Source organism: Panthera pardus, unplaced genomic scaffold (assembly GCF_024362965.1).
Source record: "Panthera pardus isolate Hobbes unplaced genomic scaffold, ASM2436296v1 HiC_scaffold_18, whole genome shotgun sequence".
NCBI classification, from domain to species: Eukaryota; Metazoa; Chordata; class Mammalia; order Carnivora; family Felidae; genus Panthera; species Panthera pardus.
This window is the reverse complement of record NW_026526743.1, coordinates 2,907,794-2,932,244: the sequence shown is the minus strand read 5'-3', so window position 1 is coordinate 2,932,244 and position 24,451 is coordinate 2,907,794. Positions and strand designations below refer to the sequence as shown.

Below are 24,451 nucleotides of genomic sequence, written 5' to 3'. Positions count from 1 at the left end.
CTCCTCCGATGTTTGGGTGAAAGTCACCTTTAGAAAATCCTGACACAGGGGCGCCTGGGCGACCCAGTCAGCGGAGCGTCCGACTCTTGGTTTCGGCTCAGGTCACGATCCCAGGGTGATGGGATCGAGCCCCGCGGGGAACAAGGAGCCGGCTTGGGAATTCTCTCTCTCTCTCCCCTTCCGTCTGCCCCTCCCCTGCTCGCTTGCTCTCTCTCTCTCTCTCTCTTTCTCTAAAATAAAATTTAAAAATCCTAAAACAAAAGGGTTAAAAGGAGACAGGAAACAGGCGACTTGCCTTCCATTCTCCCACCAAATATGCCCGTTCTCAATGTCCGAAAGACTGTGTGAATGATGACACAGTCATCATTAGTTAAGAAACTAACAAGAAAAAAAATAGATCGATAGATCAGACAGCCCCCTAAACCTACCAGGTAAACCCAAGGTTTGTGAAATCTGCCAAATGGATGTTTTTAATTTAACCATACAACTGGCCTAAGCTTCCATGGTGGGGCTTCTTAAAGTCTGTCTTTGGATTTTCTAGAAGGATCTCTAGCCATATGCTAAGGAAGTGTCCCACACGGAAAGTACAGAATTGAGCCTCCCTCCCTGGGTGGTCGCGGGCCTCTTGATTCTGACCTCACCAGTACCCGTCCCCCCCTCCCCCGCCCCCCTTGCCAAATCAACCGCCGAGTGCGTTTGAATTTCGTCTCGGGGCGAAATTCTCACCAAGAGAATTTCTGGAGTCTGGGGCTCGTGGTTTCAAAAGGCAGCTAGAATCCACGCGAGCCGGGGCTGGGTTGAGGGTTACTAAGACCTACTGAAGTGTGCCCCTCGCCCCCACCCCTGCCCCCGGAGAGCGAGGAGACCCTCCCGGGAGGAGGGGGTGGGCCGTGGCGAGTGAGCCCTGCGCACGAAGCCAGAGAGGCCCCAACCTCCGCCCTGCTTCCCCAGGGACACCCTCCCGGGGCCGGTTCAGACGAGGCGCGGAGACAGAGCTGGCTTCTACAAGATCTGAAACTTCCAGGCACTCTGATCCTTGTAGTCCAGGGGGTCTGTGGGGTTGTAGGTGAATTTCCAGGTGCCTGTGGGGTCCCTGAATTCCAAGCTGTCCACGGGGCTGTAGGGACCGTAGCTCTGGCCTGACAGGGAGGTGGGGGACTGGGCCAGGGAGGGGCCCACGGAGGGCCCGGAGAGGGGGCTGAGGGCCGGGCCCCCCAGCTGGGGCACCATGGGGGACAGATAGGGATCCAGGCCACTGAAATAGGAGCTCGGAGACCCGTAGGCCGAGGGGGAAGAGCAGAAAGCAGAGGCGGGGGTGTAGGTCATGGCGTAGGGCGCGGAGGTCAGAGGGGGCCCGGCTGCCACCAGCCCCGCCCGCTGGGCCTCGGGCAGAGGGGACTCGGAGGCGGGACTCCAGATGGACACCGTGGCCACGGCCGAGGTGGGGGAGACCGAGGGGCCGGGTAGAGGGGGGCTGTAGGAGTCTGAGATGCCCAGGGGATCTGGACAGACGTCCGAGGAGGATCTTGGCGACATGCCTGCCTTCCGCTTGGCCGGACGAGCCTTGGTTTGTGCCCCAGGGGGCTGCGGCTGCTGCTTCTGCTGCTGACGCTGCTGGCGGCATTTGGCCCTGCGGTTCTTGAACCAAACCTGGAGGGGGGGGGGTGGTGGGGAGAAGGGGTGGGCGAGTGGGGGGGAGCCCCGGAGAGTCCCAACCCCCCGGTCTGGCAGTCGGTTGCCGGGACACTCTATCCATCCATCCGACCGCCCGTCTGTCCGTCCATCCAATCATACACACACACACACACACACACACACGATCGTACAAACACACACATACACACTTATCCATCCGTCCATTCCATCACAAACATGCGTGAACTCTGGGGACACGTCCGTGGAGCTGACATTCTTGTTGAGAGTGACAGATGATAGATAAACAGTAGGTAAGTACATTGCATGGCATTCTAGAACCTTCTAGAAGGTGATAGACACTATGGAAGAACCAACTGAGCGGGAGGAGGGGACAGTAGCGTGGGGAGGGCGAGGGACATTGCGACTTTACTTTTTTTTTTTTAATGTTTATTTATTTTTAGGAGACAGAGAGACAGAGTGTGAGTGAGGGGGAGGGGCAGAGCGAGAGAGGGAGACACAGGATCCGAAGCGGGGTCCAGGCTCCGAGCTGTCAGCACCGAGCCCGACGCGGGGCTCGAACTCACACACTGTGACATCATGACCTGAACCGAAGCCGGACGCTTAACCAAGTGAGCCACCCAGGCGCCCCTAAACATTGCAACTTTAAACGCGACAGTCCGTCTAGGTCTCATTGACGGACGTGGTGACCTGATTGGTTGATAAGCAGAGACTTAAAGTGATGAGGAAGAAACCTCCCAGGTTGGGGGGGTGGGGGGGCGCCTGGGTCCAGCTTCAGCTCAGATCATCATCTCACGCTTCGTGAGTTTGAGCCCCCCATCGGGCTCTCTGCTGTCAGCGCGGAGCCTGCTTCGGAGCCTCTGTCCCCCTCTCTCTCCACCCCTCCCTGGCTCGCGCTTTCTCAAAAATAAATAAACATTAAAAAAAAAAAAAAAAAAACGTCCAGGTAGAGGGAACAGCAGGTGCAAAGGGCCTGTGGCCAGAGTGTGCATGGCAGGAGTGCTGGGGGAAGCAGCAGCAAGGAGCGTGGAGGGAAGGGTAAGAAAAATGGGGGAGAGGGGTTATGAGGGCTCGTTATGACTTTGACTCCCCGACTCCCCCTTCTCCCTTCACGCTTGGGTCCCTGGAGGGGCTGGGGCTCCGGGGTGGGGGAGGGGGGCGGCCAGAACATCCCACCTGAACCCTGGACTCCGGCAGGTTGATCTTCAGAGCCACCTCCTCGCGAGCATACACATCCGGGTACTGAGTCTTGGCAAACAGGGCCTCCAGCTCCTCCAGCTGGCTCCGGGTGAAGGTGGTCCGCTCCCGCCGCTGCTTTCTGGGGGCGCCTACGGCCGAGACGGGGCAGCGGGGCCGTCAGGTGACCTGGGCCCCCCGTTCTCTTCGTCCGGCTGTGGGAGGCCCTGAGGCTGCCAAGAAGCCCTTTCTGGGTGCTCGTCTGGCCCAAAGAAGGGCGCGCCCATTCCCTGACCTTGTAGACCTCACTCCGTCCCCCCGGGAAATGGGGCTCCGCTTTGCCTGTTATCTCGGGGCTCCTGCCTCACCCCAACAACTGGCTGTAGCCCTGGAAGGAGGTGTATCCCCCTTTCTAACATTTCCCATGCACTTGGGGGCGCCCGGGTGGCTCAGTCCGTGAAGCGTCCGACTCCAGCTCAGGTCATGGTCTCACGGTCTGTGGGTTCGAGCCCCGGCGTCGGGCTCTGAGCTGACGGCTCGGAGCCTGGAGCCCGCTCCGGATTCCGGGTCTCCCTCGCTCTCTCTCTGCCCCTCCCCTGCTCACACTGCGTGTCTCTCTCTCTCTCTCTCTCTTAAAAATAAATCAACGTTAAAAAAATTTAATAATAAAAAGAATAAAATAATTAAAAAATAATAAAATTAAATATAAAATTTAATAAAAAATTTAATAATAATAAAATAAAACAACAAAAGTTCCGATGCGCTGAGACGCGTTCAGGGAAAACATTCCACCACTTGGGAGTGTATAAAACTGCCAGGTTGGGCTAGAGGGCGCCACATCCGAAAATGCCATGACCGTCCAACGGGCTCCGATGCCCCGAAGTCTGGCGCTTGCAAATGACCACAGACAGCTGATGCGTGGCTCTGAGGTCGCCCCGGGAAGTCCCCCATCTTCTTCTCCCTGAGGACGAAGGACCCCAGGGACCACCGAGAGCTGGGCTGGCCAGGAGAAGGACCGGACTCACTTGGGTAGGACACTGCTTGGTGCATCAGATCCACACTGGGACCACTGAGGGCCAAGGCATTGACCGAGTAGTGGGGCCCCGGGTTCATATACGCCATCATGATCTTCGGGGACACTGCGGCCCAGGTCTGCGGGCCTGCAAGAGGAGACGGGGCGTTCAGACACTCCCCCCACCCAGTTAAAAAGGAGGGGGGGGGCGCGCCTGAGTGGCTCAGTCGGTGAAGCGTCAGACTTCGACTCAGGTCACGATCTCGCGGTCCGTGAGTTCCAGCCCCGCGTCGGGCTCTGGGCTGACGGCTCGGAGCCCGGAACCTGCTTCGGAGTCTGTGTCTCCCTCTCTCTCTCTCTCTCTCTCTCTCTCTCTGCCCCTCCCCCGCTCGCGCTCTGTCTCTCAAAAATAAATAAACATCACAAATTTTTTTTTTAATTTAAAAACATTCCCCGGTGACCGCGTGGTGACAGGCAGGCCCACGTCCAAGTTCTGCCTCAGGCTCTCTTTAGGTGTGCGACCTTGGGGACTTATCTCTCCGGGCCTCAGTTTCCACACCTGTACAACGGCCCTCTGCTTAAAGTGGACAAAGCTTCACTGAGGCCCTGCCTGCCGCTCCCCTCCCGCAGCTGTTCTTGCTATGAGCCCAGAAAAGATGTGCAGCCTCGCACAGAATCACAGACGACCGCAGGGTGACCCGCTGTCCTGGCCTGCTCGGGGACAGAAAGCTTTCTAGAGACGCAGGCCTTTCCCCACAAAACCTGGAACAGTCCCAGATATGGCAGGACGGGAGGGTGGCATGAAAACGACAGGGAGGGATGATCTTCCCTCCAAGACCACATGCGACCTGTCTGGTAGGCTTACTTTAAAAAAAAAAAAATTTTTTTTTAGACGTTTATTTATTTTTTGAGACACAGAGACAGAGTATGGGGGGGCGTGCGGGGGGCGGACAGAGAGAGAGAGGGAGACACAGAATCTGAAACAGGCTCCAGGCTCCGAGCTGTCCGCACAGAGCACGACGTGGGGCTCGAACTCACGAACCGCGAGATCGAGACCTGAGCCAAAGTCGGACGCTTAACCGGCTGAGCCCCCCCAGGTACCCCATGTCTGGTGGGCTTAGTGACCCCAGTGGCGGCCTGGGTGTGGAGGAGCAGGCTCCGCACCGTGTCCGGGCAGTGGAACAAACCAGAAGCATCTACCAAAGCGATATGCCATCTTCCCTCTCCCCAACCTCCCACCCCACCCCTGCCCCGGGGGCCACAGCCTTCGGGGTGCCTCAGTCCCCCTCATGGGAAAATGGGAATGAAAAGAGCCTTTAAGTCTTTAGGTGGTTGTGAGGGTAAACGCATGATGTCTGTCAGCCCCTTAAACTAGCACCTGTTACCGTCGGTACCTGGTAGGTCGCAGCTCTGGGCCCTCGCTGTCATTTGCGGGGACATGTTTGCAGAGACTGGACGCTGGGATTTCTTTCTTTTTTTGAGACAGAGAGAGTGCAAGCGGGGGAGGGGCAGGCGGGGAGAGAGAGCACCTGAAGTAGGTTCCACCCTCCCCGCGGAGCCCGATTCGGGGGGCTCGACCCCACAACCCTGGGATCAGGACCTGAGCGGCGATCAAGAGTCCCACGCGCAGCTGACAGCCGCCCAGGCGCCCCGTCCTGGGGTGTTGAATAGAACCTCTCAGGGGCGCCTGGGTGGCTCGGTCGGTTAAGCGTCCGACTTCGGCTCAGGACATGATCTCGCGGTTCGCGAGTTCGAGCCCCGCGACCGGCTCTGTGCCGGCAGCTCGGAGCCTGGAGCCTGCAGATTCTGTGTCTCCCTCTCTCTCTGCCCCTCCTCTGCTCATGCTGTTTCTCTGTCTCTCCATAATAAACAAACATTAAAAAAAAATTTTTTTTAAATCCTTGGGGCTCCTGGGTGGCTCCCTCGGTTAAGCATCCGGCTCCTGATCTCAGCTCAGGTCGTGATCTCATGGTTCATGAGCTCGAGCCCCGCACTGGGCTCTGTGCTGTCAGCACGGAGCCTGCTTCAGATTCTCTCTCTCTCTCTCTCTCTCTCTCTCTCTCCCTCTCTCTCTGCCCCTCCCTCGCTCACGCTCTCTCTCTCTCAAAAATAAACAAACATTAAAAAAATAATGAAAAAAACAAACACACCAGAAGGCATTTGCTTGAGCTCCTTCCCCTCTGTCCTTCTCGTCCCCCACTTGGGGGACCGTGTTCTATTTCCATAAATTGGGACCCTACAGCCAGCCCATCCAGGAAATATTTTTGAGACCCCACCACGCTGTGGGAGCTAAGGATACAGCAAGAAATAAGCCACACATCTCTGTTCTCGCGGGACGGAACTTCTGGGAAAATGAAACGAGGTAATGGGGTGATGGCGGGATCTGGGGTGAGGGTGAGGCCTCTCATCTAGATGGTCAGGGAAGACCTCTCTGCAAGGAGATGACCCCGGAGGGGCGTCTGGGTGGCTCAGTCAGTTAAGCGGCCGACCCTGGATTTCAGCTCAGGTCACGATCTCACGGTTCATGGGTTCGAGCCCCGCAACGGGCTCTGCACTGCGCTTGGGATTCTCTCTCTCTCTCCCCCTCCCTCGCTGGCTCACTCTCTCTCAAAATAAATAAATAAACATTTAAAAAAAAAAACTTAAAAGAGGGGGTGACCCTGGCGCTGAAAAGCGAAGGCTCAGTCAACTTGGGAAGGGGCCTCCAGGCAGAGGGAACAGAGGTTGCAAAGCCGGGAGGCTGAAATCGTTTTTGCCTGGTTGGAGGAGAAACAAGGGGCCGGCGTGACTGGAGCAGAGCCCGTCCGGGTGGAGAGTGAACCGGGTGGTGTGGGACCCGACAGGAAGGTGGTGGGGAAGCTCGGGGCTGACGGTTTCAACAAAAGCAGAAACCACTTTACATCGGAAGAATCAGACCCCCCTCCTCCTCCCCGCCCAGTAACCTTCACCCTGGCATTCGCTCCCCTTGGGTTGTCCCCACAGCCACTAAGGGCACCGCAGAAATGACAGGGTGGCCTCCAAGGCTGCTGCCGCTCTGGGGGAAGCCACGGGACCGAGCCCCCCCCCCCCCGGGGGGGAAGGTCAGGGCCAAAGCCTCGGATGAGCCTGCAGATGACTCAGCCTTCTGGTCGACCCCTGACTACATCAGCGTGAGCGTCCTGAGCCAGAATCATCCAGTGGGGGCCCCCCGGATTCCTGTCCCCCAAAGACTGTATGAGACCGTAAATGCATGTTGTTTTCAGCCACCGAGTGTTAGTGTAACTCGTTACACAGCTGTGGAGAACTCAGCGCACACGAGCCTTACGTCCTCAGCACAACCCTGGGAGGCAGGCACTGCGTTACTGTTATGCCCCCATTTCACAGACGGGAACATCTTGAGGCTCGGGCATGGTTCCTGGCCCAGGGTCATGCACAGGCCGCCAGCGGGGACTCGGGGTTCCAGCCCGGGGGGGCGGAGGTTCCCGAAGGCTGTCCTCCCAGCACCCGGCCCGGGGCTCCCTCTGTCCCTTCTCTCTGTCCTCCCACGGGGCGATGATGCTACACCAGAGGTTCCGGAGAGCCTGGAAACGGGGAAGCTTGTAAGAACCGCCCCGCCAGGGACCACGTGCAGGGCCGGAAGGAGAGCATCCAAGGTCACTGTCCTCCCCACCGACTCAGTGCCCCCCGCTTAACCAGGCTCAGAGGTTGGCCTTCCAGGAAAGCCCAGCCTTCTCGCACGGGGCTGATCCAGCCTCCAGACGGGGAAATCCGAGCCTGGGGTGAGGAAGGTGCTCGCCCCAGACCAAGGAGCTGATGGTGACAATGACCCCCAGGACTGAGGGTTTGCCCGCTGCTCAGATAACCAACGAGTAAGGGCCTTGTGTTCAAGATGGCAGCAAAGAATAATAACGGGAATAATATCGACACCCACTGACGTTTTTCTCTGTGTTTGGCAACGAAACGAGGGACCTCACGACCTCAGGACGTCCTCGCTCTGCACAGGCTTTTCGCGTGAGCTTCTTCCCCAGGAGCACAGACAGGAATAACCACAACATCTACTACCTTTGGCTGAGAATTTTCGAGAAACCGGACAGCGCTCCTATCACCCTCCTGCCTGGTGAATTTCAAGGCAATGGTGCCTCGTGATCCCAAAGATGGGCTGAGGGGGACCCTTCTCCCTGCCCCGGGGACCAACCTGTGGGACCCGAGGCTGGCGCCCGGGGCCTCTGATGTTCAGCGGCCACAGGTCCAGGGTCCCATCTGGAGCAGGTAAGGCTCACACCCACCTTGCGGGTAGTCAAGGAGAGAATCCCTATAATTCTACAGGTGGGGAAACTGAGCCTGAGAGGTGCAGAGGAAAGTGCCCACCCCTCTTGACAGCCATGAGGACTTCCAGCGGGGATCCCAAAACAGCTCAGACATTTCACTGAGGGCCTCTGGACTGAGATCTCGGGGAACAATAAGCTTGTGAAAACTTCCCACAAGGTAGGTCCTCATATGATCCTCACTTCACAGAGGAGGAAACCGAGGCTCAGGGAGGAGTAGAGTCCCCTGCTCTTGACCCCCAAATCTACCCCAGATCCCCCAAAGCAGGATGAGGCCATCTCCCTCTCCTGGGTCTCCAAGCCTGTGACACGGGCTCCCCATGGCTCATCTGACTGCATCATCATGGCGCCCCATCCTTGCGTCCGCATAGCAGACGGGGAAACAGAGGACCAGAGAGGTCACGTGAATGGCCCAACGCCACACAGCGAGGCTTCAAGCCCAGACTCAGGTGTCCCCACATCCGCCCCCGGCAAGACTCCCCGAGCTCAGCCACGTTCCAGGTCCTCCCTTGCTGGATCTCCGCCACCTTTCGCTCGGCCACCCTGTCCAACAGGAGCTGAACTGTGCATGCTCATGACCAAGGTTGGACAAGCAGGAGTCTCTAGGGCAGGGAGGCCCCTACCTTAGTAATCACTCCACCAGCATGGGATCCGAGAATCCCGAGAGTCCCGGCATTCCTGGCCCCATGGGGCCATCCCAGAGTCTACACTTCCTCCCTCCTGCTGTCGGCATGTGGCTCTTGCATTTTATTTTTGTCATTCAACCTCCACTCGACAGAGAACCAGGCACCCCAGCCACACGCCCGGGCACTGGGAGAAGCCAAGGGGGCAGCGGGGAGACGGGTGGGCTGTCCGTGAATAAACGCACCAACGAAGAGAGTTTCAGGCAGTGCACGTTTCGAAGAAAACACAACAAGATGACGGGCTAGGAAGTTGCCTTGGACCAGGAGCGAGAAGCCCCCAGCCCCGGATACGTCACCAACAGGCCACTCTGAGCCCCACCCCACCCCCCCACGCGCGGTCCACCCTTCGTTCCTCCTGCTGCGCTCACAGCCCGCCCTGCACCTCCGAACACCGGGACTGAACCTCTGTTCCCGGTAGGTCCCTGCAGCACACATCACACACGCCTGTACCGGGTGCTGAGAACCCAGGTGGGGAGAAAACAAGCCCAACTTCTGCCCCCTGTCCCCCCTCCCCCGCCCCCCGCTCCCCTTCCCTCCGTCCCCTCTCCCCTCTGCCACTCTTGCACGCACCTTCAGAAACAGGGACGGGGCTCTCCCGGTGGCCTGGGACCTGGGCGGGAGTTGTCAGATGGCAAAGCCTGAAGGAAACAGGTCCCCTCACATGGGGAGATTTTAAGCTCCGGCTGGGAGTGATGTCATTTGCGGTGGCCTGGATCTCGGAGGGTAATCCTGGCCCCGGGTGGGGGACTTGACTGGGCGCCAGGAGGTGACATTGGCTGGGAGGGGGAGGGGCACCCGCCTGCCTAATCCCCTTCCCCTCCCCACGACATCTTGGCAATTAGGGCTGATGGGGACGGGAGGCCCCAGCTCCTGCCTGTGACCAGGAACCACCCCCCCCCCCCCGCCCCCGGCCGCCATCGCCCCGCCACTCCTCAGGGAAGTTCTTCCTTAGGTCTAGCTGGTGTCCTTGCAGCTTTGATGTCCCATCAAAGAGGAAAAAGAGAAAGGCCAGGTGTTGCTGAGAGATCACTCGACACATAAAGGGGTGCGGGGCTTTCTGCCCTTCTCCCCCACACTCTGCCGACCAACTGAAACCTGTACGGCCGCATCGTTCACGCTTTCTGCCTCCGTTTCCCCATTTCTGTCCGTGTGCCTCAGCCTCTACCGCTCTCAGGCTAAGCCACTCCGGCCACGTTGCCTGTGCGCCCCCAACCTCCTTCCCCATCCTTGCGTCCCTGTGTCCCTGGTCTGTTCACCTGTCCCTGCAACCCCAGCCCCACCCCCCCAGCCCCACTGTGTTCCTTTATCCGAGCCTCCTAAGTCCCACTGTTCCCGTTTCTCTCTTTTCTCCCCCAGGGTCCTCTGCTCCCTGCTGGCTTTCTCCTGGTTTCCCCTGCGTTTCTGCCTTCGCCCTATCTTGGTCCCTCTCTCATTCTGCACTTCGGATCGTCCTTGCCTCTGTCTCCCTCCCTGGGTCTGTTCGTCACCACACACCCGACAGGCACACATGATCGTGGGGGAGATGGCGGTAATCCTGCCTTGTGGCTGGGTCATTGTGTCTCACCATAAGGGGCTCTTTCTTTCTCCCCGCCCCCCCCCACCGCAAACCCCCTGCCGCGGGAGATTAAGGCCAGCAGCCTGGCTGGGGAATCAGGACAGGTCTCATTAGCTTGAAGAGAGAGGGAGGGGCTGTCTGACCCTCAGGGACCAGTCAGGAGGCTACTGATGGGAGAATCCAGTGCTATACCGGAAGGTCCTGGCCCGCAGGAGCAGGGAGAGGGAGAGAGGGTCCTTACAGGCTTGCAGAGAAGAGTGTCGGCCTCTCTACATCTCTGCCTCCCTGGACCGTGCACCCATCTGCTGTCAGGCCCAGAGTCCCCTGGGGTGGGAGGGCGTGGAGAGGTGAGTCTCAGAAGGTCAGGCTCATGGCCCTAGGGTCAGTTCAGTCCAAATCTAGGCCCTTCTTCTGCCCAGATGGATCCCCTGGGGCAAGGGGTTTTCTTTCTCATCTACGCCCAGTGACTCAGGAGGAGAGCCTGACATTTAGCCTTGACCGCTCCCTTTTTCCTCACGTCCCACGTCCGAGACTGTCCCTAAATCCAGTCATCTCCTCCTTCAGACAATTGTCCCGCTACAAACAACAAAGCAGTGCTGGGAGAAGGTAAAGGAAACCCGAGTCGGGGCACCTGGGTGGCTCAGTTAGTGGAGCATCTGACTTGGGCTCAGGTCACCATCTCACGGTTCATGAGTTCGAGCCCCGCTTCGGGCTCTGTGCTGACAGCGCAGAGCCTGCTTGGGATTCTCTCTTCCTCTCTCTCTGCCCTTCCCCTGTTCATGCTGCTCTCTCTCTCAAAATAAATGAATAAACTTTAAAGGAGACCCAAGTCAATAGTGAAATATACCATGGGTTGAGGGACTCCATATTGTTAAGACATGTCAATTCTTGGGGCGCCTGGGTGGCTCAGTTGGTTAAGTGTCCGACTTCGGCTCAGGTCATGATCTCACAGTCCGTGAGTTCGAGCCCCACATCGGGCTCTGTACTGACAGCTCGGAGCCTGGAGCCGGCTTCAGAGTCTGTGTCTCTCTCACTCTCTGCCCCTCCTTTGCTCAATCTCTCTCTCTCTCGCTCTCTCTCTCAAAAATAAATATTTTAAAAAAATTGAAAAAGAGAGAGAGAGCGAGAGAGAGATCACTATCCCCAGTATAACCTTTCCTTACCACCTAGCCGACCTGGAGCCCCTCCCGAGACTGCGGAAGCCCCGCCCTTCCCGCAGCCCCGCCCCCCTCTAGCAGGTGCCAGAGCCTCCTCTCTGGATACGGAAGACCAAAGCCTTAACTGGGGCCACAACTGGAAGAATAATCCACCCTGTGCCCAGCTCTGTGTGATCTGGTCCCTCAGCACTCAGTCCCCTTCTGTCCCTCCGGCCTCTTCCTGTCCCCAAACTAGCCAAGCACAGGGAAGGAGCCCAGAGGAGACAGGGTCCTGGGGCAGCTGGGGGGGGACAGACACTGGGGGAGATCAAATGCTGGGAGACAGAGAGAGAGAAAGGGAAGAGCTATAAAGAGGAAATCGATATTCACTGGTTCATGATTGAATGGCCAAGAGAGATGAACAAAGGACCGCCCCAGGCCCACGGTTGCCACAGGAGGGAGTGGGTTAGAGTGCGGGGGCCTCTCCCCCTGCACCCCCATAGCTCCCTAGCACACTCACGCCTGCTTTATTTTCCGCAAAACTCTTACTCCCGTCTTATTTCTCCTCTGCCCCTCACAGGACCTGAGCCCCGGGGAGGTCTGGGACCTTGTCTGCCTGGTTCTCAGCTGTATTCTCGGTGCCTGGCACAGTCCCAGCACACGGTGAGTGCTCAGTAAAGGGAAGGATGGAGGGCCGAGTGAGTGGCAGAGGGGCGGAGACAGGTGGATCCACACACACAGGGCAGAGGTGGGGTGTGGTTTCGCCGACAGGGCCACGGGCCTGTGATTTCAGCAGGCATCAGGGAGGTCAGACTTTGGAGTGGCCCACAGTGTTCGGGGATATGCACGATGCTTCAGGGATCGCATTATTGCCGAATTCACCGGTTCAGGACCTAACTGTCCCCACAAAGCCAGGTTTTCTCCGAGTCTCACGTCGGGCAAGGTGACATCCACCCCAACTCCTCGCCCCCCACTGGACAGGGGAGCCACCAGGGATGCAAAGTGAGGGTGAACCCAGCTGAGCTGGCGGCGTCTTGCCAGGACTGATGTCAAACCACACGAGTCCGGGTTTAAATTTTTTTTTTAATGTTTTTATTTATTTTTGAGACAGAGAGAGACAGAGCATGAACGGGGGAGGGTCAGAGAGAGAGGGAGACACAGAATCGGAAACAGGCTCCAGGCTCCGAGCTGTCAGCACAGAGCCCGACGCGGGGCACGAACTCACGGATCGCGAGATCATGACCTGAGCCGAAGTCGGATGCTCAATCGACTGAGCCACCCAGGCACCCTAAAACAATGTATTTTGAAGTGGAAACATAAGCATATTTTCTGAAACGAGAAAAGTTCACGAGAGGAGCGGCTCTGGGTACGGTCTTGCAAATCCCCTTAACGTTGGACCAACTAGAAGACAGCCGGGTCCCCACCGCGACCTCTGTGTTCGTTAAGACTGTTCTTCGGGTGCCTCACATCTTGTAGCTTCTGGAGAAGCCCCCTGTGGGCCGGCCAGAGAATGAATGAAAGGGGCTGATTCTCCCTTGGCGTTATTATGAAAATACTTTCGATCAGGTGACCCCCCCCCCAGAGGTCCCCGGGCCACCCTTTGAGCGGCCTTTCTGCAAACTAAAAAGCGATGCATGAGACCCACAAAACAAAACACACACAAAACACAGAAGAATCTCACAACTCTTAACACTGAGCAAATGAAGCCAGGCAGTGGGGCCCCCCGGGGGGTCGGGGGGCTCAGTCGGTTAAGCATCCCACCTCAGCTCAGGTCATGATTTCACGGTTCATGAGTTCGAGCCCCAGGTCTCATTGACTGACATGGTGACCTGATTGGCGGATAAGCAAAGACTTAAAGTGATGGGCAATAAACCTCCCAGGTAGAAGCGGGCGCCTGGGTGGCTCGGTTGGTTGAGCGCCCAACTTCAGCTCAGATCGTGATCTCACGGTTCGCGAGTGGGGCCCCACATCGGGCTCTGTGTTGACAGCACGGAGCCTGCTTCGGATCCTCTGTCCCCCTCTCTCTGCCCCTCCCCCCCTCAAAAATAAGTAAATATTTTTTTAATTAAAAAACAATTCAAAATATTTTTAAATACTTATACAGTTACTTAAAATGTATTTAAAATTCTACGTGAAATGCCCTACGCGGGCACTCCAAAGCTGCCGGATGCCTCACGTCGGGGGCAGACCCTCAGGGCTCTGCATAGATTCCTGACAGGTCAGACCCTTCTGGAACATTCCAAGTCATCTCTGAGGGCCCTGGTCGAATGCCCCCAGACCTCCACACCTATACCCCCTTTTCCCGGTCTCCAGAACCCCCTGTCACTTCCAAAGGGACAGAGCAGGGAGGGAGGAAAGGAAACCAGGATATATGCTCATGATAAATTTTCTACATGGACAATGTGGGCACCCTTTTAACCCTTGTAATGTAGTTTCCTAAACAGTCGGCCGGTGCTAGCTCTGTTCCCCTCACCCCTTCTTTGCTCCTCTGCCTCCTTATCTCCTCTGCTGCCCCCCTGTGGCCGTCCTGGGCCCTGGGGGGGGGGGGGGTCTCCCCACAGCTGCTTCTCTGACCCTGTCCCGGTTCCATTTAGCAAATGCTCCAATCCTCTTAGGCCAGGCCAGCCTCAGCAGAGCAGAGAGGGAATTAGATCAGATTTGGGGGGGGGGGGGGGGGACACGTGACAGGCTCTAGGGGAGGGGAGGGGAGTGGACAGACTGTCAAGATAGAATAAAAACTCCTTCTGCTTACCTGAAACCCCACGAGGAGGTCTGAGACCTCTCACCTCACGCGCTGAGATCCCAGGAGGGGACAGGGGCAGGGAGAGGGGGACACCGAGGGGGCAGGGAGGGCACCTGGAAGCTGAGACGTCTTGCTCCCCAGGCCTGGAAAGTGTTTTTCCACCTTTGGCTCTCACCTCTGTGGCCACCATAGAACCTATCGCTTCTCAGGTCTCTCCTGTCCGTAGGGAGGCTATTTTCTCCTCCAGAACCGTTCGTTCTTGGCATGCGTATTTTTATGGGACGGATGTTGGCTGTCCTCCTTCACAGACAGCAGGTCGGACAGCGGTTAGACTAAGGAAGGGTTTCCGGGGCAGAAGAGCCGGTAGCTTTTAGCATCTGATGAAAGTCCTTCCCCGTGACACCAGGAACTCACGAACCACATTCTTTCTGGAACCTTCTGAATAGGGCAGGGTGGGACATCAGGAGGCCGACGGCTGTCTGGTGAGGGAACCAGCATTAAGGTTCAGTTCTACCCACGTACCCGGCACTTTGCTGGGAATTTTTGGAACGCCTCCCCCACCAGATTAGAGTGCAGCCCTTATCAGAGCCCCTTCCTGTAAAGCTCAGATTTGGAAGTTGACCTTTTTTTTTTTTTTTTTTTTAAAGTAGGTTCCGTGCCCTACTAGGTTCAAGCCTACCACGGGGCTTGAACTCAGGACGGTGAGATCAAGACCTGAGCTGAGATCGAGAGTCGGACGCTTAACCGACTGAGCCACCCAGGCGCCCCCCTCCTCCCCGAATTGACTATGGACCTGCTTTGCTGTGATTCTGTGAGTAGTTATGTCCTATGAAGACACCTCAAACACCAAATTAGCAAATTTGGTCCCGCTCCTCCTTTTCTGCGAGCCTCTGGCCATTTTTACATCAGCTCATCGGTATATCACCTTGTTTAACGCATTCTGTTTATTTTTTTTTTAATTTTTTTTTTAACATTTATTTATTTTTGAGAGAGAGAGAGACAGAGCATGAACGGGGGAGGGTCAGAGAGCGAGGGAAACACAGAATCTGAAATGGGCTCCAGGCTCCGAGCTGTCAGCACAGAGCCCAACGCGGGGCTCGAACTCACGGACCGTGAAATCATGACCTGAGCCGAAGTCGGCCACTTAACCGACTGAGCCACCCAGGCGCCCCTAACGCATTCTGTTTAAAGACAGAACGTATTACATTTAATGTATTGCTACGTATTAAATTTAATTAAATCAATTACATTAATTCTATATTAAATTTAATTAAATAATGTCGTAAATTAAATTAATACATTGACTTAATTTCATACATTAAACGTAGTGCATACATATGGTCGATTCTTTCACATCGATCTCCTGGCCAACAGCCCTCTCCACGCACATCCGAAGGAAGCTCGTGAAAGGCCCAGATTTTTCTCCCTCAGGCACACGCCAGCTTTCTTGCGCCTCAGACGGCCCCTCGGTGTTATGGCGGAGAGCGATTTAAGCACACGCACCACCAACAAAGCACAAAAGTGCCCAAGGACCCAGCAATTCCACGCCGAAAGCAGCCACTCACACCGATCAGCCACGCGGTCCACAACAGCCGAAACCAGCCCGAGTGTCCAACAGGTAAATGGAGAAACCCAACGCGGCCAACCCATACAGTGGAATATTATCCGGCCCCAAAAAAGGAACAAGCTGCTTGGACACACTACACCATGGATGAACATCGAAGATGTAACGCTTCCAGAAGAAGCCAGACACGGAAGGACAGCTATCGCATGATCCTACTTCTATGAAGTACCTAGTCAAACTCACACGGACGGAAAATGGGTTGGAGAGTCCCAGGGGCTGCGGGCAGGGCAGAAGGAGGAGTTCTTGTTTCTGTCGGGGATGATGACGAGGTTTTTGGGTTTTTTTTTTTAATGTTTATTTATTTTTGAGAGAGAGAGAGAGACAGAGCGCGAGCAGGGAAGGGGCAGGGAGAGAGGGAGACACAGAATCTGAAACGGGCTCCAGGCTCCAAGCTGGGGGCTCGAACCCACAGACCGCGAGATCATGACCTGAGCCGAAGTCCGACGCTTCACCGACGGAGCCACCCAGGCGCCCCATGATGATGACAAAGTTTTAAGGACCGACAGTGCTGACGGTTACACAATATTGTGATTGCATTTAATGCCACTGGATTGTGTATTTACAAATGGTTAAAGTGATATCATGTTAGATACATTTTACCATAATTTGGGGGAGGGATTGTTCTTTTAAGTTGTTTTTTTAATTTATCTATTTTGAGAGAGAGAAAGGGTGAGTGGGGGAGGGGCAGAGAGAGAGAGAGAGAGAGAGAGAGAGAGAGAATCCCAAGCAGGCTCCATGCTGCCAGTGCAGAGCCTGACTCGGGGCTCAATCCCACAAACCACAAGCCGAGCTCAAGAGTCAGACGCTTCACCTCCTGAGCCACCCAGGTGCCGCCATTTTACCACCATTTTTAAAAGCATAAAAATGTCCCCCAAAAATGTGGCACTAAATGTGCCCCCAAAAATGTGGCACTCCAAAGGACACTCGTTTACAGTATATAGAGCTGAAAGGAAAAGGCAGCTGGAAACAACGCAAGGTCCATCACACGAATTTGTCGCCACTCTGCACTTGTCTGGGAACAACCAGGAACACGTGGGGAGGACTCGTTTGGGGGTGACAAGTTTTAGCAAGTAGGCAGAAACGCAAATACGGAAGCCACGAAGGATGAGGGTGGAGTGTATTTCAGACACGAAAGAGGAAGCGGAGAGCAAAGTCTCGAGACACAGAGAGGAATGTCCATCACAGGAAGTTAGGGCAGAAGGTTCTAGAAGGCAGAGGCCAACTCCCTCAACCCCATCTGCCCGTCGCTCCAGTGTTGTCTTCAAAGTTCAGCTTGCTCTTCTCTGACCTCCCCAGGTGACCTCCCCACCCTGGGTCCCCTCTCCCTCAGGGAGTGAGGCCTCTCTCTGCATAGACAGTAGGAAGGTGTCTGGCTATCTGGGAGCATCTTAGGGGAGGGAGGCAGAGGTGAGTCAACCACACTGAGTGGACCAAAATCAGGGCTTGCCTGGAAGGGACTTGCAGAAGAGATAAGGCATTAACGGCTGGGGAGGAAGCCATTGTTTCTGTTCTAACTGAATCAAAGATAAATGGATTAATCCTTTCTTCTTAGCACTGTTCTCCTCCGTCAACTCCCTTCTCACTTCCCTCCCTTGTGGCCCAAGCAGATTCTGGGCTACAGACAACCTCCCCGTCCGTCCGTCTGAATCTGGGAATTGGATGGCAGTCTGGGAAGCCCAACGAGGAACCCCAGGGACTCTTGCCCCACCCCCCAGCTGTCCCAGGGGGGCTCGGCACCCACCAGGTTTCCACCCAGCCCTGCAAGGAGTCAAGGTTCAGAAGAACAGAGGGCCAAGCATCGATGTGTCCTGTGCAGCATCCGAAGCCAGGAATGTTCCTTGTTTTTCTTCTTGTAAAATAAACAAATAATAATAACAAGTGGAAATGAGAGGAAATGAGCATTTGACATTCTCCATAATCGCTGGGTTATTAATCAACTGCTGGGTGTCTTACTGTTGCCAGTCAACATATCATATATATATATATATATATAGAGAGAGAGAGAGAGAGAGAGAGAGAGAGATTGATCTTTTCAGTGTGCTTAAGTTCATGCATTCTCAAAAATGAACAATGTGCCTGAGACATTACTGGATGTCAGCAACTGTAGGCTCGTTCCGTCATTTAACATATTATTATTAGTCATCAACTTTGCGCCTTTCTAACTCTAGAAGAGAGGACTCCATAGCAAAAAAAAAACCAAAAAACAAAAACAAAAACAAAAAAACAAAAAGACCTCAACTAAACAAAAAACAAAAAAACAAAAAAAAACTCAACTGAACAGAAAACAAAAAAAATAAACTAAACAAAAAACAAAAAAACAACAACAACAACAAAAAAAAACTAACCTAGACTAAAATCCCAACAAGGACTCCATGTTTGGGACACATGTACTCTGCAAAAAGAAAACAGACCTCCACCACTCGAACAAAATAAAAGATACACTAAAAATCACCAACCGTTACTACAAGTTCCACTCCTGATTCCTTCTCACTGTTCATTAGCATTCCACGGGTCGGAGGTTGGGGAGAATTTTTTCATCATTCCCTTATTCGCGCGCATGAACTCATGTAATTAACTCAGTTACTTGAAATCGCAAATAGATACATTTGTGCGTGTTCACAGCAGGCAAACGTTCTCCCCGGGATAAACCTCTTAGGATCAAACCACTGAGGCAGAAGGGCACTGTGCTCATTCGATCCTTTCTCGCATCCTTAGTGGCATCAGTTCAGGCTCCCAAATCTCCAGAAATTCTTTGCTGACCGACCTCGACTCCTGCGATGGCAACAGAAAGCCGCGTTCCCCGCCCTGCGCCCCACTAGGTCTCGATAAAACCTGTCGCTCAGATCTGCATCGAACCAGGGGCAATATAATAAACATTTCATTAACGTATCCACATCGTACAAAATTCACCCATTTAAGGTGTGCAATTCAATGTGGTTTTTTTTGTTGTGCACACATCACCGGAACTAATGTAGGACATCGCATCACCCCAAATAGAAACCTCGTACCTATCACCCGGTGGCCCCCCGACGGTCCCCACCCCCCAGTTCCCGGCAACCTCTAATCTACCTTGTGTCTCGATGGCTTTCTCTCTCTTGCACATTTCATGTAAATGGAATCGCACCTCTGTGACCTCTTGGGTCTGGCTTTTTCACTTAATGTAATGCTTGCAAGGTTCATCCGCGTGGTAGAATGTGTCCGTCCTTCCTTCCTTTACGGTTACATGATATTCCGTTGTGTGAATATATGCATATTACGGCGTTGTGTTTATCCCTTCATCCGTTGACAACATTTCGAATGTTCTTTTTTTTTTCATGTTTATTTTATTGATTTTTGAGAGAGAGAGAGAGAGAGGTAGAGAGCAAGCAAGAGGTAGAGAGGGAGAGACAGAGACAGAATCCCAAGCAGGCTCCAGGCTGCCAGCAGAGAGCCTGACATGGGGCTTGAACTCACAAACCGTGAGATCACGACCGGAGCCGAAACCAAGAGTCGGACGCTTAACCGACTGAGTCACGGTTGACAGACATTTCTATCTGCTGTCATTTTTTTGCTATTCTGAACGGTGGTGCTATAACTCTCCTGTATTTAAATGCGTATTTTCACAGCATGGGTGATCGTGTCCTTCCATCCACGCCCCTGTTGGACAACTCGGTTGCCACACAGCAAAATCTCTGAGGGCAGGGGCATCGCCTTCCGGGTCACCGCTGTGTTCCCAGTGTATTTACGAAGTGTCACATCTGGGGGCCCTGGGTGGCTCAGTCAGTTTTGAGCTTGATCTTCTGCGTAATCTCCGGCTCCTTGCGCTGTTAGCCTGGTCAGCTGGGCTCTGCCCTGACCCACGAGGGACCTGCCTCGGGACACGGAGTCACCCAGGGTCTGGACAGAACAGATGTGTTTCCAGCGTCCTCGGCTGAGGTCTGAGGGTTTTCGGCTGAGGGGTGTTGACAGACACGGACAAATTTGTCTCAAAAACCAGCCTATGCTACCAAAGCGTGGGAAAGTCAGAGTCCCCATCCCCTCCCCCACCAACACCAGGCAAGACCCCTCTTCTCCGTCTCTCCCAATCTCATCCACAAAACGGTACATTCATTTATTTTGAGAGAAAGGGTGAGTGGGGGAGGGGCAGAGAGAGAGGGAGAGAGAGAGAGAGACAGAGAGGGAATCCCAAGCAGGCTCTGCACGGTCAGCGTGGAGCCCAGTGCGGGGCTCGAACCCCTGAACCGCGAGATCATGACCTGAGCCGAAATCAGCCGCACAGCCGACTGGGCCACCCAGCCGCCCAGCCGACTGGGCCACCCAGGCGCCCCTGTCTCATTGTTTAAAAAGAAATTAAGTGAACTTTAAAAAATAAATAAAAATTAAAATGAGAGAGAAGGCGGCCTCTGGGCACATCTTAAAGACCAAGGACATTGCTAGAGGATCCCTCATTGACTGCAGAGCCCTCGGCTTGGTGACCCCTGTGTTCCCACCTGCCCAAGAAGGAGAAACAACGTCCAGTGAAGGCGGAATGTTGCCGGAAAGGAAGGAGCATGGAGGCGCACTGACGGTGTGATGGCACCGTGAGATGCTCGGGCAGCTCAGGGGAGCGAGGTCAACCTTGAACAACGAGATCCCTCTGCCACCTATGATTCGGTGCGTGATCGCCTATTTAACCTTCATCTAGCACTGATGATCATAAGAGGCCCCCCACTGCCCGGGAACTGAGGCTTGTAAGTTGCGTGCTTCCCGAACTCGAGTCCTGAGCAGACCCCAGGCCAGCGAGGAGCTCAGCCTGAGGTCTAGATGTGGGTCTATGCAGCTGGGGGGGGGGGGGAGGGGGCTGGGCCCCTGTGACCCCAGCTCCTGAGTCCAGCACCTAAGGCAGCCCCAGCTCATGCATTCACAAAGACACGGGGGCAGCCATCCACCTGCTCCCCCATCGGCCTTCATCCCATAGGAAGACCAGCACGGACCCCGAGCCATCACCGGGGCCACGTGTCTGAGCACCCGCCCCGTCCAGGACTTGGGGGGAGACTCGGAGAAGGGACCAGAGGGCGAGCGTGGTGTTGGGGGCCAGCGGGGAGGCTGCTGGACCGACCAGGCGGGAGAGGAGGGGGCTGGACAGGGAGGCGGGGAGAGGGGCCCCCAGGACTGGGGGGAGGGGACGACACCCAGGGCACTGGCTGGAGGGGCCCTTTCCTGGGCTGGGGACCCCCACAAGGGGCAATGCGGGGTTCCCTGGGCTAGAGCCCCCTGAGGGTGGGACCAAGACTCTCTGGCCACTGAGGCCCCAGCCCCCAGGCCCCAGCCCAGGGCCTGGGTATCCACAAACTGCTCAGTAAGGAAAGGATTACTCCATCCTGGGACTCCTCCGGGGGCGGGGCTGAGGGTGGGGAGAGAGGGAGAGTCCCAGGACCCTCAGGGTGTGTCTGGGTGGGCACGGCAGGTAGGTGGGATTTAAGGCCCCGGTGGGGTGGGCAGGGCCCCACACACAGGCAGCGGACCAGCGGGCAGGATGCAGGAGCCAGGCTCCCCTGAGGGTGCGCCTGGGTCTGAGCCAGGGGCTGGGGCTGGGCTGTGGGGGCGGCCGCTGGGGCTGAGGCTGGGGAGGCCTCTGGGCCTCCAGAGGAGGCCCCCCGTGTTGGGAAGGGCGTCCCGCACCGTGCTGTGGGGACTTCGTGGGGCCGGGACAGAGGGCCTGGTGCATGGCCGCCCCCTCTGAGGGTCAGGGTGGCTCTGGCCCTGGATGGGAGGGGCTGGGGGGCCAGGCGAGGTGGGAGCCCGCCTGCCTGGGGCAGTGGCCTGGCTGGGCCTGGGGAGCTCAGCCTGCCTGCCTTCCGCGGCCGTGGGTGCTGGAATCACAAGACAGCCGTTACTGCGCCCATTTCAAAGATGTGCCCGCTGAGGCCCCGACGGGCTCAGAGACTTGGGCTGGACCGTGAGAGCCAGGGCCCGACCCCAGGGCGTCGGGTCCAGCTGCCACCTCATGCACGGCCGTGCCTCCCACCTGCTGGTCGGGGCCTGGCCCGGGCAGGGGGAGGGTCTTTGGTGGGCGGGGGGCCGTCTGTGGGGCTTGTCTGAGCCCGTTTCTCCTCGGGTCAGGCCCCCCCTCAGCCCGAACGCTCCCGAGGCCCCGGAAGAAGCGCACCGTGTACCTCAAGGAACAGCTGCAGGAGCTGGAGAAACACTTCTGGGCCAACCGGTACCCGAGCTACCAGGAACGCGTGGCCCTGGCAGCCGGGCTCAACCTGGACGAGCACCAAGTGCAGGTAGGACCCCGCCCCCCTCCGTCCCCACTGGCCACAGGGTCCACTAGGAAGGTGGCACTCCTCCGGCTGGACCACGTGCCGTCTGTCCCGGGCTACAGGGGAGAAGGCAAGCCAGAGGGTCCCAGGGCTCCCCTGGCTCACAGGGCTAGCAAGGGGCCCCCTGTGGGGACTCAGGGCCGGACCCCAGGCTCACCGCCACCCTGTGCTGCGCGAACCAGCCGGCATGAGCCCGCCCAGACTGACGGCCTGCTGGGTGTGGGGGCACCAGAGCTCAGGGCCTCTGCGAAGGCGGGGGACCCTCTGGGGCAGGCCCCTTCCTGGCCCCCGGGCTCCCGGGTGTCCAAGCCCCGCCCCCACTGCCCCCTGCATCCTCGGGAGACCTTGAATTGGGCTCCGGGGGGCCCCTAGGGAGAGCTCTGCGGCTGCCGTGTCTCCTGAGCCGCCCCACACCTGGGACAGAGGCGGGGAGGTGCCCCTGCCTAGCCCGTTTACACCTCCGCCTTGTCCCCTCGGTCCCTCCAGGTGTGGTTCAAGAACCGCCGGGCCAAGCACTCCAGGCTGCCCAAAGGGCGAGGTCGGGGAGCCCACATGGCGCCAAGGGACCCTGGAGCCCCCAACTCCCGCTCTGTCCCTGCTTCTGTCGCCGAATCCGCCCCTGTCCCCGAATCCGTCCCTGTCCCTTTTCCTGTGCCTGCTCCTTTCCCTGCCCCTGTCCCTGCTGGCCCCATGTTCCCAGGGACCCCAGGCGTCCGCAGCCCCGCTCTGCACGGCCCCTCGAGGATGCACTCAGCAGCAGAGCCCGGCACCTGCAGCCTGGACCCAGCCTGGTGGGCCCCAGAGCGGGGCTCCCAGGAGTCCGTCCCCGCCCCCGCCCCCGCCTGGCCTCAGAACTCCTTTGGCGCGGACTTTGTGCCAGACCCCTTGCTAGCCCCCAATTCCACAGCAGTCTTCTCACCCCAAGACCCCCTGGAGGGACCCTCTGGCCCCGTGATGTCCGGGTACCAAGAGGAAGAAGGCCCTGCAGAGGACGACTCGGAGCTCATGACGTTACTGAATTTATAAGGGAATCTGCCCCCCAAAAGTCCTCGAGTTCCCGGGGAGCCAGAGGGGACTAGGGTGTCCCGGGCCCGCCCACCCCGCGTCCACGTGGGTGGGGACGTCGCTGGGGGGCGGGGGGTGGTCCGGCCGCGCAGCCGATCCCTCCCCTGCGGCGGGAACACACCTGGGTCCATCCCACCTGTGGAGGTGGCACCTGTCCCCTGGGTGGCCCCCACGCGTGGCGCTGCTGCGAGTGTCCCCGCAGCATGTAGGGCACACGTGAGTATTTATGTGGGGTCCCAGGGGTGGCATGGAACCGATGCTCCCCGTGTCTGCTCCCTGGATGCTCCGAGAGCCTACTCCGCGCCTTGACCAGCCGGGAGCACTCCTGCTCTCAGCGTCCTCCTAAAACAGTGAGGATGTGACAGCTTTGGATGGCAACCTGCGGACTGAGGCTTTGCTGTGGTTCCAACATTCATTTACTGATCAAGAAGTGAGGCCCTCGCGCGTGTGTTCATTGAACATTAGTACTCATAACGTGAGTTTTTGTTTTAAGGGTTTTTTTTTATTTTTTGAGAGAGCAGGGGAGGGGCAGAGAGAGGGGGAGACAGACAATCCCAAGCAGGCTCGGGCGCTGTCCGCTCAGAGCGCAACGCAGGGCTCGAACTCACCACCCCTGAGATCAAGAGTCTCTCGGTGCCCTCCTGGCTGAGCCGGCCAGGAGCCCCATTTTTCCTGGTCTTTGACCCATTTGTGCTTCCACCCTTGTTGACAATTTAATGTATCGCAAGTATTCCTATCTGTATTTTGCTCATATGCAAAAAATTTCTGTTTTAATGTCATCTATTTTCAGTGCTTTTCATTATCTGTTACGGGCCAGTTTCTTCCTTCTTCCTTGCTTGCCATCAGTGTATCCAAACGCTGTAAAGCAAAATAAAGTTATTTAATAAAAATTAACACTGCCTTTCACAAGGCAACCCTCATTTTCTTTTTTTTTTTTTTTAACGTTTATTTTTGAGACAGAGAGAGACAAAGCATGAACAGGGAAGGGGCAGAGACAGAGGGAGACACAGAATCTGAAACAGGCTCCAGGCTCTGAGCTGTCAGCACAGGGCCCGACGCGGGGCTCGAACTCACGGACCGTGAGATCATGACCTGAGCCGAAGTCGGCCGCGTAACCGACCGAGCCACCCAGGCGCCCCGGCAACCCTCATTTTCAAGTTGACCGGAAAGTTTATAAAAGCTGGCCTCCAGGGTGTCTCCTCGCCTTGTCACAAAC

The 24,451-nt window shown here is 56.5% G+C and overlaps 2 protein-coding genes across 2 annotated transcripts; one reads left to right on the top strand and one right to left on the bottom strand.

Annotated features, from left to right (window-relative positions):
- Window positions 1-352: 352 nt before the first annotated feature.
- On the bottom strand, window positions 353-9,644 carry LOC109253148 (cone-rod homeobox protein). Its single transcript, XM_053905547.1, has 4 exons — window positions 9,399-9,644; window positions 3,855-3,989; window positions 2,830-2,981; window positions 353-1,650 (listed from the first exon to the last, which is right to left on the bottom strand). The coding sequence occupies exons 2-4, from the start codon at window positions 3,952-3,954 to the stop codon at window positions 1,003-1,005; spliced, it is 900 nt and encodes a 299-aa protein (XP_053761522.1). The 5' UTR covers window positions 3,955-3,989; window positions 9,399-9,644; the 3' UTR covers window positions 353-1,002.
- On the top strand, window positions 7,953-23,258 carry LOC128778085 (tetrapeptide repeat homeobox protein 2-like). Its single transcript, XM_053906454.1, has 3 exons — window positions 7,953-8,089; window positions 21,900-22,134; window positions 22,657-23,258. Exons 1-3 carry the CDS (start codon window positions 7,953-7,955, stop codon window positions 23,194-23,196), a joined length of 912 nt encoding a protein of 303 aa, XP_053762429.1. The 3' UTR covers window positions 23,197-23,258.
- Window positions 23,259-24,451: the final 1,193 nt, after the last annotated feature.

Bases quoted from the DNA above. Each gene is read 5' to 3' on its own strand.
- LOC109253148 (XM_053905547.1), bottom strand. From the start codon at position 3,954: ATGATGGCGTATATGAACCCGGGGCCCCACTACTCGGTCAATGCCTTG. The intron at 2,982-3,854 runs GTGAGTCCGGTC...TCTCGGCCGTAG, and splicing joins CCAAGCAGTGTCCTACCCAA to GCGCCCCCAGAAAGCAGCGG. The intron at 1,651-2,829 runs GTGGGATGTTCT...CCCCCCCTCCAG, and splicing joins TGCCGGAGTCCAGGGTTCAG to GTTTGGTTCAAGAACCGCAG.
- LOC128778085 (XM_053906454.1), top strand. From the start codon at position 7,953: ATGGTGCCTCGTGATCCCAAAGATGGGCTGAGGGGGACCCTTCTCCCT. The intron at 8,090-21,899 runs GTAAGGCTCACA...TGGCCCGGGCAG, and splicing joins CAGGGTCCCATCTGGAGCAG to GGGGAGGGTCTTTGGTGGGC. The intron at 22,135-22,656 runs GTAGGACCCCGC...CGGTCCCTCCAG, and splicing joins TGGACGAGCACCAAGTGCAG to GTGTGGTTCAAGAACCGCCG.